The sequence below is a fragment of the Peromyscus californicus genome, unplaced genomic scaffold (assembly GCF_007827085.1).
Source record: "Peromyscus californicus insignis strain IS unplaced genomic scaffold, ASM782708v3 Scaffold_4__1_contigs__length_199733344, whole genome shotgun sequence".
Classification (NCBI taxonomy): Eukaryota; Metazoa; Chordata; class Mammalia; order Rodentia; family Cricetidae; genus Peromyscus; species Peromyscus californicus.
In genome coordinates, this window is record NW_026294562.1 from 190,379,366 (window position 1) to 190,393,423 (window position 14,058).

The following is a 14,058-nucleotide window of genomic DNA, read 5'->3' on the forward strand; positions in this document are numbered from 1 at the left end:
AAGGCCACATATGCTAATCCTTTCCAAACAGTTCCACAACTGTAGAGCAAGTATTCAAGCATATGAACCTATGGGAGCCATTCTCATTCAACCTACCACACATGCCTCTGCTCTGCCTTCATGGACCCTAATAGTGTGAAATTGTAAGCCAATTAAATGTCTTCTTTTATAAGTTGCTTGGTCATAGTGTCTTTTCACAGCAATAGAAGAGAAACCAAGGTACCAAGGTAGAGCCTTCATCCAGTAACTGATGGAATCAAATGGTGACATTCAAGGCCAGGTGCCAGGCCAAGTTCCAAGGGTCCAGTTGATGAGAGAGAGGAGGGATTCTATGAGCAAGGGACATGGAGATCATGATGGGGAAACGTAGAGAGACTACCAGGCCAAACTAGTGGGAACTCATGAACTATGGACCAATAGCTGTGGAGCTCCCAAGTGACTGGACTAGGCCCTCTGCATATGCAAGACAATCATTTAGCTTGTACTGTTTAGGGAGGCTCCTGGCAGTGGGATCAGGATCCATTCCTGGTGCATGAGTGGGTTTTTTGGAGCCCAGTGCCTATGGTCGGACACCTTGGACAGCCTTGGTGCAGGAGGAGGGGCTTGGACCCGCCTCAACTGAATGTACTGGGTTCTGCTGACTTCCCATGGAAGTCCTTGCCTTGGAGGAGGTGGGAATGGTGGTGTCTTGGGGGAGAAGGCTGGAGGGCAGGAGGAGAGAGGAAAGAGGGATCTGTGATTGGTATGTAAAATTAATAGAAAATTTGTTAATAATATAGGAGAATAAAAAAAAAAGAAACCAAGACAAACTGCATGGTGAAATGAATCATATTGCTCTGGTGTGGGAAAGTGGTTTTCTGTTGGCAGACATGTCCACAGTGGTTCAAGAACACAAAGCAGGTATGGATATCAATGTCAAGAGTGTGTTATTTCAGTGGGAGAAATGAACTGTAACCTGTGGTTTTCTAACAGTTGGAAGGAAGAGGATTGTCTTCACTGAAGTGAACTGATTACACTTCACCTATAGATGGTTTTCATTTGCTTAGATATTGCAGTTGTGTACAGCTGTGAATGTTTTCTGCATGATTGACATGTACCTGTCTCATTGGAAACCTCATTCTCTGGGCATTGCTTGCAGTCAAAGCAACAGGCAGCCTCACCCTCTCGGTGGGTTTTCATGAATCCAGAATGGCAGCTCTCACTGCATACTGACTGAGGATTCTGAGAACAATAATATGAATGTTAGCAACTGGTCATGCTTTTATGGAATCTCCAGTAGAGTGTTTTTGAATATAGAACTGTTAATTTATTTATGTTAATATTTCTAAATGCAGATAGTTGAATTTTTTATTGCTAAGGAGAGTCATTCACAGGCCCATGTGGTAAATGCTTGGCCCTAATAACATGACTTTGTTGGGAAATTTTTCAAACATTATGAGGTGAGGCATAAAAGTAGGAATTTAGATCCTTGGTAGCATGTCTTGGTGAGACTACAAATTTACTGTCTCTTGACTCCTGGATAGAAAGGCAAATAAATTTTTTCTTCCATGGTAAGGGTTCATCTTGTCTTTCATGGTAGTGGTTAATCTTAGAACCACTGTGGAAACCAATCTAGGAGAAGTATTGTGAAAGATTTCCTAGATTAGGTTACTTGAGGCAAAAAAAAATTCTCCCTAAAGTGGGTCACCCTGATTTATTGGCCCTGGACTACAAATTAATGTAAAGGAATAAATGATGATGACAGCGGCATTCAGCTGTCTCTACATCCTGATTGTTACTGCAATGTCAACATCTACCTCTACCACCTAAAGACATGGCTTCCTGCAGTGAGTGAATATATCCTTAAACTGTTAACCAAGAAAAATCCTCCCATACTGTTTGTTAAGTAGCCTTTCTGCAACAGCAAAACAAACAATGAACACATCTACATATTACAGTCATGCTCTTCTCTCTTGACAGGGGCTCAGAAGCAAAGGGCCAACTGACCATTGACTGAAACCTTTCAAGATGGGATCAAAATAAATCTTTTGTCAGATGATCTGTGATAATGATGTAAATAATCCTGAAAAAAGATATTGTATATAGTATACTAAATAAATGGACAGACTGGAAAATAAATAGTTCATTCAGCAAAATTAGGTATGATATTGGTGATCATTGTCTGTATATAAATGGGCCCTTTGTGAGCAGTGAAGTGTCATGACACACAGAAATATATGTTTTGAAATTTATACAGGTCAAAATACTGAAGTTAAGTTGCAACTCACCTCTGTTAATCCTGTGGCCCACTGTATCATGTGAGAAGATAAGGACAATTTCTGGCCCTCTGGAGCATTTGGAGAAAATGTTCCTACTTTTGCATTTATCCCAAGACCTTTCGGGAAATTCCAAAAATTGAGAATATCATATTCTGCATGTGATTTCCTTTTCCAATCCAGAACCACCTGGTCTCCAGCACAATTGATGAGTTGTGTGCTTTTCAGAAAAGGGTGAAGCTAAAAGAAATGCATGCTTTATGCTACATAAACTTCAGAGAAATAAAACAGAGGCAGAATCAGGGAACATCTCTTCTTGATTTTTAATCCCTGATATGAAAAGCACCTTTAATAGAGGTACCACTCATACAAAACAAGTGATACCTAAGGATAATAGAAACATCATTATGGTTCTAAATATTCCAATCAGTTCCATTAGAAAACTTAAAACCAAGCTCTTCTAAATCATAAATGTACATGGAGAAAATTCTCACCTTCTTTGAAAATATAGTCATACCCAGGCTGGAGAGATGGCTCTGAGGTTGAGAGCATTTTTATGTGTGTTCATTTATGTAATGTAAGAATTTTATAAGTCTTCATGTCTATTGTGACAATTCTCTGTCTCTGCTTTTCTGTTGTATGAAATCTCTGGGGTTAATGGACATTTTTATATTGAAAATTTTACCCTCCAAATATTAAATGACCCTTTGCAATGCAACTACATATGGACTTAAAATAGACTCCCCCTTGCACAGTCTCTCTTGCAGATTTTTAACAAAGTAATCTGAACTATGTACTGCCTCATTTTAGTGTATTGATAAACCATAGAGTGGTTTGTTGCTGATGTTATAATACTACAGAAGTGCTGTTACCTGCCAGGGGAAGAATACCATCTCTTTTCCTTTTCCACGAGTTTGAAATGGTACTTGATTGAGCATCATCTCATGCAGACTGTGGGCCACAGCATACACTGCATTGTACACATTGTAACTCTCTTCACTCATGGCCATGTCAAATATGTTCCCTGGCAAGAATCCCAAGGAGGCGTTAGGCAGACAGTTATCCACAATTTTACACTCTTCCCTAAAAAATGAGCAATTGAAGAATGAGTGCCATAATACATGAAGATAAATGTCCTCTGGGTATTTGGAAGGATTGGCTGTCTGTATAAAATCTGTAAAATCATCTATCTCCTCATTATGGTATGAAAAAATAAGGGCCCCATGCAGTGCATCTAACAGGAAAAAGTCATCAAATTTGGAATGATCCCACTGTGAGTTCAGGACCCAGACTTTACATGTGAGTAACTTCTGCTTAATATTTACTATTAAGCTCAATAGAGAATCAGTGTCCCCATAAATAATAATCACATTTGCTGATGATTCCAGGATCTGCTCCTGATTTTTCCAGGATGTGGTCAGAAATGAACCCCTAATGGCTAGGATCATTTCCACAAACGCTATGCAGACTCCATTTTTCTCCAGCTCACTTCTCAAATCTGACAGAATCTGGGCACCTTTATGATCATCTATGATGAACAGCCCAACCCAGTTCCAGTGGAAATGAATCATCAAAGCTACAATGCCAAGTGTCAGTGATGTGTCCTTGGAGGCCACCTGGTACAGGGAAGAAAACCATCTTTGTTCACTCAGGGTAGTATCAAAAGGCCCAAAAGAAAGCTGTAGGGAAAAGCAATAAGAAAGAAGAACATAGTCATAAAATTCAACTCAAGTCTACAGCAATGGTTTGAAGCCTTTAGGACAATCCTGCTTTGAAGGTCAAATCTGTCTTCCTATGGGTTTATCAGAAAAGTACAGTGATGTTCTGTCAGGATAGCAGCTTCACATGAATTTACTGATATTTTAAATTAATGATGATTACTGTCTGCAGCCTCACAGCCCAGCAGTAAGTGCACCAACAGCCACCCAGACTGCAGCCTGGAGGGAGTTCCAGTCCCAAGGCCTGGTTTTGCCATGGCCACTATATGTAGGTTTAAACTAAGTCTGTATTGTTCTATTTACCAACAAAGACTCAGAAGTCAAATGTGTGAGTGAAAACCTGTTACATCAGAGAGGGTGAGAAGCAACCAGCTTACTTTCCTTTTTTGCCAGAGATCCATCAATAGTCATGTCTCTCAATTCATCCCTAACCAAAAAGAAAGCACCAAACTCCAAGTCCCACCCGACTCCTTCCTGTGTGCCTCTCTATCTGTATTCCTGGATCATCCAGACTTTCTAATGCTAATTCCAGTCACCTAGTGGCAGGCTCCATCCCTTAAACTAAGGTTAATTTTTTTTTAATTAACACAAACACAAACTCAGGGTTAATGTTGTAATTGAATATCCCTTGATAGTACAGAGAATATTTAGAGGTTCAATAGTGTATTGTGTCTGTTACACCCTTCACCTTCTCTCTATTCTAAGCTACAAAAAATACAGATGTATCATACACTATGTCTATATTACTTCCCTATCAATGAAGAGTTACTAAAGCTTGACCTATTTCCCTCACAGACAGCTGAAATGTCACCAAGCAGAGCTGACATCATGTCTTATCCCATCACCCTCTCTTACCTGTGGAAATTTGTAAAGATCCAGCAGTGTCCCTATGTATTCAGTTATTGCCCATGATGGTCCTGTAAGTACAGCAGCTGACATGCCCTCTCTTGCACATCTGTAGTTAGGGATGGAATAACCAGGGGCTGAAAATGAGCCAAAAAGATTGGCCAGTGTGCGCCTTTGACCATGTGGGACATTATGGATCTCCAATCCCAGGGATGTATTAGGTAAAATATTGAGATTGCTGTTGATCTCCTCAGTAGCAAACATCATGGCCAAAATAGATTGGTAGTTCCTCAGCTTAAACCTGTACAGAAGGCAGGACAATATTGAGTAGGAACACTCATACTACACAATATTTTACATATGTGCAAGCTTAGTGCAATGTCTTTTACAGTTTAAATGCTTCTGTTTCCCAAACTCCCTGTTGAAATATCTTCCCAGAATTAGCTGGAATTAGAATGGGAGTATTATTTCTTTTTTTAAAATTGAAAATGGATTTTTTCATGCAATATATTTTTAGCCATTTTTTATTTAAACATTTTTATTTTATAATTAATTTAATTTTACATTATCAGTCACGGATTCCCCTGTCCTCCCTCCTCCCACCTCCCAGCCTTCCCCCCAATCCACCACTTATTCCCACCTCCTCCAAGACAAGGTCTCCCCTGGGGAGTCAGCTCAGCCTAATAGAATCAGTTGAGGTAAGTCCAGTCCCCTCCTCCCTACGCCAAGGCTGAGCAAAGTATCTCAGCATAGGCCCTAGATTCCAAAAAGCCAGCTCATGCACCAAGGACAGGTCCTGGTCCCACTGTCTGGGAGCCTCCTAAACAGTTCAAGCTAATCAAGTGTCTCACTTATCCAGAAGGCCTGGTCCAGTTCCATGGGGGCTTCTCAGCTTATAGCTTCCCTTCCACCAACTCCTTCTATGTCTTCCCTACTTCCCTTTCCACCAAAATCCCTGCCCTTTCTTTCTCCCTCTTATTAGAAAACAATCAAGTATCTGAAAAATAATAATAAATTAAAATAAAAACAAGCCAGAATTGGACAAAATGAACAAACAGAAAAAAAAGAGCCAAAGAAAAAGGAAAATAATCACATAGATGTAGAGAAACACATAGATGTTTTCATACATAGAAAATCATAAAAATTGAGCCGGGCGGTGGTGGCACATGCCTTTAATCCCAGCACTGGCACTCGGGAGGCAGAGGCAGGCTGATCTCTGTGAGGTTGAGGCCAGCCTGGTCTACAAAGTGAGTTCCAGGAAAGGCGCAAAACTACACAGAGAAACCCTGTCTCAAAAAACTAAAAAAAGAAAATCATAAAAACAAATCATCAGAAGTCATAATTATACACAAAAGACATGTAAAGCTAAAAAAATTAGCCTCCAAAAGTGCCATTGAGTTTGTACTTTTGTTTTCCATTGACTACTGAGTTGTTTGTATACCCAGTGAAACTCCCTTGAAGAAAACTAGTTATTGTATTTGCAACTGGGTTCAGGATGGAGGCTTGTGACAACTTGGAGTTCTTCCGAATTAAACATGAGGGCTTGTTTCCACTTCCCCTCTCAGTGCTGGCAACCCATCTGTCTTAGTGGTACAGGCCCTGAGCATCCTTCCCAGTCTCTTGAGTTCATATGTGTATCAGTCCTGCTATGTTTAGAAAGTCTTGTTTCTTCAGTGTTTTCCACTTTCTCTGACTCTTATAATCTTTCCACCTCCTCTTCTTTCAGGTTCCCTGAGCCCTGAGGGAAGGGACTTTAAGAAGACATCCCATTTAGAACTGAATTCTACTGCTGAAGGGAACATCTCTGATGACAGCTGAGTGGCACAATGATCTATTAATATAGCAGAATATCCTTAGGAGACAATTTATTGCTAATTTTCTTTACCAAAACAATAGTATTTGGTTTCCCTATGAGTCTATGGCCTGTCTAGTCTCAAGTTCTTGACAATCTGAGACATGTTGGGTTCCATCTCATGGAGTGAACTTAAAATACAATCAGATATTGATTGTTTAATTCCACAAGCTATGTGCCCTTTTGCACCAGTATATCTTGCATGCAGGACACCATTGCAGTTTGGAGGGTCTATAGCTAGGCTGGTGTTTACCTTTCTCCTTTGGTAGCATGCAGGCTGCCTTCCAGTACCATGAACACTAGTCCATAGGAGCAAAGGCTTTAAGTAGGCACCTCAGTTTCTCCATGCCAATGAGTCCTGTAGTGTTGTCTTCAGCAATGGGGCTTTACACATCATTGTGTGGAGAGCAACCAATAGACTCTGCAGTAGCCTGGTTTTATTGGGCTTTTCCACTGTGTTTGTCTTGCTAGCAACTCAATTATCCCATCCCCAAATGGGAAGTTTTATTTGGTGGTGAGAAACATCTTACTTAGACTTTGTCTCCCCCATTTTTTGATGATTCCATTAAATGTTTTTATATATGTATACATTTTAAGAAGCTTCTACTGTATTAAGTTTCTATATGATTTAGAAAACTCTTTGTTTTATTTATTTATTTTTTTGCATTGTGTAAAACCCTGAATGTGAACCTCCCAATAACTTGAGCTCTAAGTGGGTAAGCAAATATTCAGTTGTCTTATATTTGTGATGAGTTCAGTCCATGTGTTAGGACAAGAACATCAAATTCTAGAATTCAACTTTCAATCTGCACAACCATAAAAAAATCAAATGTTTCTCAATCAAGCCACCAGTTACTAAGACACTGCTTAATTCAGGAACATCCAGTCCATTCCACTTGTCTGAACAGCAGTTGACATTTCCCTAACAATTTATTTTTATATTAGTGTTGGGCGATATGTGTATATATTTCTCTGTGGTGTGGGTGCATGCACATGATGCTAGACAGAGAAAATTTCAAATGTGGGTTGTTATCTTGCACGGTATTTAATAACACATCTTTTGTGGTACATAAACTTGTGAGGTTCTCCTCCTTCTGCCCCTCCTTTCTCCAAAAGCAACAGGATTACACTTGTGCACTGAAATGCCACCCCCCCGCTTTATTTTGCTTTTTGATCTGCAAAAGTAAACTCAGTTGTTATATTTGCACTGAAAGCATGTTACCTTCTGATCTATTTACTCATTCTCTTAATATTAGTCACTAGTGAGGAAAATAACTTGCACTTTGAAACAACCCAATTTCCACATACAGAACAAATTATGACATTTCACAAGAAAATCATAATATTCAGAAAGATTCATTTCATTAAGGATGTATTTTATATAACATTCTTTGATTTGTGTGCCAAAGTCCATTCCCATGTTGACATACATTTAGTGATTCATATTCTTCATGTTTCTGGGTTCTGTAGAAAAGAAGATGAATAACACCATAAACTCACGTGATAAGAAAATAGGCTTTATTCTGCATGTACCTATTTTTTCCTAGACTTTCATCATGAAATTATGTTGGATTTTTGTCAAAGGCCTTACTCCATTTTATCAGATGATTCATTTTTTTCCCTGTCCTTTATTCTGTTTATATGGTAGATTACATTCATTGACTAAGAGGTGTTAGACCAGTCCTGTATCCTTTAGATGAGGCCAATATTATGGTGTATAATCATTGTTGTGTGTACTTGAATTCAGTTTTCAAACATTTATTTGTATCTATGTTCATAAGAGGTTGTCCTATAATTTTTCTTCGTTTTTAGTTGGACCTTTGTATGTTTTTGAAATCATGGTAATACCACCTTCCCAAAGCAAATGATCTTTCCTTTTCTGTTTTGTGTAATAGTTTGCAATGTATGAGTGTTAGCTCTTCTTTGAAAGTGTGATAGAATTCTTCACTGACTCCATCTGACTTAAGCTTTTTTTAATTTGGGATAGTTCTAATTAATGTTTTAATCTCACTGGATGTTGTAGATCAATTTGAACTATTAACTCCATTTATATCTAACATTAGTAGGTCATATGCATATCTTGAAATTTATCCATTTCTTTAAATTTTGCCAATTTAGAGGAATATAGGTTTTTTTTAAACATATTCTATGATTCTCTGAATTTCCTCAGTGTCTGTTGTAACGTCTCCCTTTCCATCTCTAATTTTATTAAATTTGAATTCTCTATCTTTTTGTTGTTAATTTGGCTAACATTGTCAATATCAGTATTGGCTTCATCCATCTTTGTATTTAATTTTTCATTGCTGGTTCATTAATTTTTGCCCTGATTTTGATGAACTCTTCCCATTTATCTTTACAAATTTTGATTGTTTTTGTATGTTTAAAGTTTTCAGGTATGTCATAAAGTCATTAATTTGTAATCTCTAAAATTTTTGACATGGATGCACTGTTCCGTAAACTTTCATTTTATGACAACTTTCATTGTGTTCGATAGGTTTTGGTACATTATGATTGCATTTCCATTTGATTCTAACAATTTCCTTCTTGATTTCTTCCTTAAATCAATTTTGGTTCAGTTTTGTGTAACTTAGCATCCATGAATTTGTATTCTTTCTTTTTTTTGTTTATATCCTGATAGTCCATGGTGGTCTGATAGAGTGCAAGATATGATTTAAATTTTCCTGTACATTAGAGACTTGCTTTTATCCTAATATGTAGTCTATTTTGGAGAAAATCCAATGAGCTGCAGAGAAGAACGTATATTCTTTAGTTTTTGGTTGGAAAGTTCTGTAGATATATGTTGTCTATTTGATTTTGCAGAACTCCAAATATAAAGGACCACAAAAGAAACTTCCTATGTTATAAAACAAAAGTGACAGTTAATGTAAAGAACCAAGAAAAAACATGGAAAACTACAAATGAGAATGATCAAACCATATTCAATGAGGGGCCCATCAAAATAGCAACAGAGTCTTTCAGTAAAGACTGGAAAGCCATAATGGATTAGGCTGATATTCTACAAGTTAGAAAACAGCACCAATGCTCCCAGACTACTATACCCAGCAAAACTATCAATCATAATAAAAGAGAAAGTTAAACTTTTCATGATAAAAAGAAGTTGAAGAAAATTATGCCCACTAAACCAGTTTTTCAGAGGGCAAATGAAGAAATAGTTAGGTCTGAAGCAAAGGATAAACATATTCAAGATCGCAGGGAAAAATAAATAATTCCAGATAATAATTCATATTAATTAAGAGATAAGATAAAGAGATTGAATCAGAAAACAATACTCAAGTTTTTGCTGTCTCCAAGAAACACAGTTCACAACCAATAATAGACCCTATATTAGGGTTAAAGGGTGGAAAAATGCTTCCAAGCTAATGTAACTTAAAACTAAGCAGGCTGGAGAGAGTAGGGATACAAGGAACATACCTCAACACAATAAAGTCAAAATATAGCAAGTGATAGCTAACATCAAATTAAGTGGAGAGAAATTTAAAGCAATTCCACTAAAATCAGGAACAAGACAAGGCTGTCTACTTCTCCATATCTATTCAATATAGTATTTGAAGTTCTAGCTGTAGCAATAAGATAACCAAAGGAGATCAAGGGGACATAAATTGGAAAGGAAGAAGTAAAAGTATCACTCTTTGAAGATGATACAATAGTATACATAATTGACTGAAAAATTCTACCAGGGAACTCTTACAGCTAATAACACCCTCATAAATGTGGCTGGATACAAGATTAACTAAAAAAATCAGTAGCCCTCCTATATACAAGGACAAATGGACTGAGAAAGAGAGGAAAACAACTTTCACAATAGCCACAGATAAAATAAAATATCATGAGCTAACTCTAACCAAGCCATAGACTTGTGTGATTAAAATTTCTGGACACCTGATTTTTGATGAAGAATCGAGAAATACACAATGAAAAAAAGAAAGGACCTTCAACAAATGGTGCTTGCCTAACTAGATGTCTGCATGTAGAAGAATGCAAATTGTTCCATATTTATCCCCCTGTAGAAAATTCAAATTCAAGTGTATCAAAAACGTCAAAATAAAACTAAACACATTGAAGATAATAGAAGAGTAAGTGTGGAGTAGCCTTTAATGCATTGACACAGGAAATGACTTCCTGAACAGAACACCAAAAACTAGTCCTGGCATTAAGATCAACAATTAATAAAAGAGACATCATGAAACTAAAAATGTTCTGTAATGCAAGTAACACTGTCAACAGGACACAATGGTATCCTACAGAATGGGAAAAGGTTTTCACCAACTTTACTTTAGAGAGTGGGCTAATATCCAAAGTATATGAAGAACTCAAGAAACTAGACATGAACAAACCAAATAATCCAATTAAAAAGTTGGGTACAGAGCTAAACTGACAATTAACCAAAGAAGAACCCAAAGTGGCTGAGAGACACTTAAAGAATGTTTCATAACCTCAGCTATCAGGGGAATGAAAATCAAAATGACTTGGAGATTCTATCTTACACTGGTCAGAATGGATAAGATCAATAACACAAGTGACAGCTCCTGCAGGCAAGAATGTGAAATAAGGGCAGAACACCTCCGTTGCTGGTGGAAGTTTAAACTTGTATAGCAACTTTGGAAATCAATATGCCATTTCCTCAGAAAACTCGGAATTGACCTACCTCAAAACCCAGCTATATCACTCTTGGGTGTGTACCCAAAGGATGCTCTATCCTACCACAATGATACTTGCTCAACGATGTTCATTGTGACTTTATTCATAAGATTCAGATGCTGGAAACAATCTAGATGTCCCTCAACCAAAGAATGAATAAAGAAAGTTTGATATATGTTCATGCAATGGAGTAATATCCAGCTGTTAGAAAAAAATTATATCATGAAATTTGCAGGCAACTAAATGGAACTAGAAAAACAATAATCCTTTGTGAGGTAACATGGATCCCAAAAGACAAACATAATATATACTCACTTATAGATATTAGTTTTTAAGTAAATGGTAATCATGCATCAAGGCTAAGTAACAAGGAGGGCTCAAATGGGGACACATGGATCTCCCTGGGAAAAGAAAATTAAATAGATTTTCTGGGTGGACAAGGAGTGGAGGGTAGGGATGGGCATCCAAACAGGAGGGATCAGGTTGGGGGGAGGCATGGAGGGAGAGAGTATTGGGAGAGATAACTGGAATTGGTGCATATTAGGGGGGCAACCTAGTCCAGTAGAAGCTCCCAGGATTTTATGTTGGTGACCCTAGGCAGGACTCCTAGTAATGGAGGACATGGGTCCAAATTGACCACTTTCAGTAACCAGGCAAGCTTTCCAGTGGTGGGAATAAGACACCAACCAAGCCAAAAAATCTTCAACCTTTAATTTCTCCTACTTTAAAGATGTGCTGGGGCAGTGGTGATGTAGAATTTGTCACATTGGCCAACTAAAGACTTGTCTAACTTGAGGCCTAAGCCATGAGAGGGAGTGTAGCTAACATTTTCTCTGGTCCTGCCCAGCCCCATGGACCCCACAGCCGCTTTCAAAATAATCACTCAGAAGCTTATATTAATTAAAATTTCTCATCCCTTAGTTCAGGCTAACTACTGACTAGCTCTTAAACTCTGCCCATTTCTGTTAATCTATATATCACCACGTTTTCCATGGCTTTACCTGTATGCTATTACATGCTGCTCCCTAGATGGTGGGCTGGTGTCTTCTGACTCAGCCTTCCTCTTTCCAGCATTCTTCTTGTCTGTTAATCCCATCTATACTTCCTGCCTGGCTACTGGCCAATCAGCATTTTATTTATCAGCCAATCAGAGCAACACATATTCACAACATAGAGGACATCTCACATCAAGGGAGCCCATGCCTGACACTGTCTGGATGACTAAGAACTTGAGGCTGGATAGTCAGAGACTTAAAATAGGGAAAAAATCAATTAAATGATTCTTGATGATATTCTGCTAAACTCATACATGATGCCTAGTCCAACTGTCATTAGAGAGTCCTTCACTGGCAGCTGATGGGAGCAGATGTGGGTACCCATAGCCAAACCTTAGGCAGAGAGAGCAAGCTCAAATTGGAGATCTCTATTGGTTCCCTCCTCTTGGAGCTTGGGAAATTCCATGCAATTGGGTGAGGAAGAATTATAGTAGACAGAGGGGTCAAGAACACCAGGAAAACAAGATCCCACAGAATCAACTAAGCAGGGCTCATAGGGGCTCACAGAGACTGAAGCAGCAATCATAGAGGCTGCATGAGTCTGCAATAGGTCCTCTGCATGTATTTTATGGTTGTTAGCTTGCTGTTTTGTGGGACCCCTAACAGTGGGGGTGTGGGTGTCTTTGATTTTCATTTGCTCTTGGGATCTCTTTCCTCCTACTGGGTTACCTCTCTCAGTCTTGATATGAGGACATGTGGGTAGTCTTCTTTTATCTTGTTATGCCCTGTTGGGCTGATATTCCAGGGAGGCCTGCTCATTTCTGAAGGGAAATGGAGGAGGAGTGGATCCAGGGAAGAGGGAAAGAGGGGAACTGGGAGGAATGAGTGGGGGGAAAACTGCAGTTGGGTTTTACTGAAAATAAAAAAACCCACAAATCTAAGCAGGCATAACTGTCCCAAAATATGGCAAAACAGATATCAAAGAAAACCTATTCAGAAGAGATAGTGAAATGTAATTTCTGCTCATTCAAGGAAAAATCCAACAATAGGAGATTATAATCCTAACCATACACACATCAAATACAGGAGTCCTCAACTTCACTGACAAAACAGTTTTAGATTTTAAAACACAAATCAACCTCAGCAGACAGATGGTGGGTCATTTCAATATCCCACTTTCAGTAATAGACTGATAACAGGGAAAAAAGTAAATAGAGAAATTCTGAAGTTAAATGACATCATAAGTCAGTTTTATCTGTACATTTAACACACTTAGCACCTTTGTAAACATCTAGTTAGAGGACACGTTTACAGAAAGTACTGTTTGTCCACTATGCACACGCAGCCTGCAATAAGCCACCCACATGAAACAATCCTTGCAAAATATCTTCGAAATATGAGCATTCTGGCCCAGAAATCATCTATTTTCTACCAACCAATGGGATTTGAGACTCAAAATTTTGAGCAGAAAATTTTAATACAAACTATGTTAGTTTAAAACTTTTATTTTTTACATCTGCATTTTACATACAATATAAATAAAGGACTCCTTTATGTTTATATGCACTATGTACACAATGCAAAACTAGGGGTTGGGGATTTAGCTCAGTGGTAGAGCGCTTGCCTAGCAAGCGCAAGGCCCTGGGTTCGGTCCTCAGCTCTGGAAAAAAAAAAAAAAAAAAAAAGAGACAAAACAATGCAAAACTAAATGGGATGATGGTTCTCCATCTCAT

The 14,058-nt window shown here is 38.2% G+C and overlaps 1 protein-coding gene across 1 annotated transcript in view; it reads right to left on the reverse strand.

Annotated features, from left to right (window-relative positions):
• The window catches only part of LOC128095036 (vomeronasal type-2 receptor 116-like), a 42,324-nt gene that overhangs the window by 19,220 nt on the left and 9,046 nt on the right, over positions 1 to 14,058 (reverse strand). Inside the window, exons 2-5 of the mRNA XM_052713697.1 lie at positions 4,829 to 5,120; positions 3,128 to 3,934; positions 2,268 to 2,495; positions 1,098 to 1,221 (exon numbers count right to left, since the gene is read on the reverse strand). Of these exons, the coding sequence (XP_052569657.1) occupies positions 1,098 to 1,221; positions 2,268 to 2,495; positions 3,128 to 3,934; positions 4,829 to 5,120 (1,451 nt within the window). The remainder of the gene's footprint in view (positions 1 to 1,097; positions 1,222 to 2,267; positions 2,496 to 3,127; positions 3,935 to 4,828; positions 5,121 to 14,058) is intronic.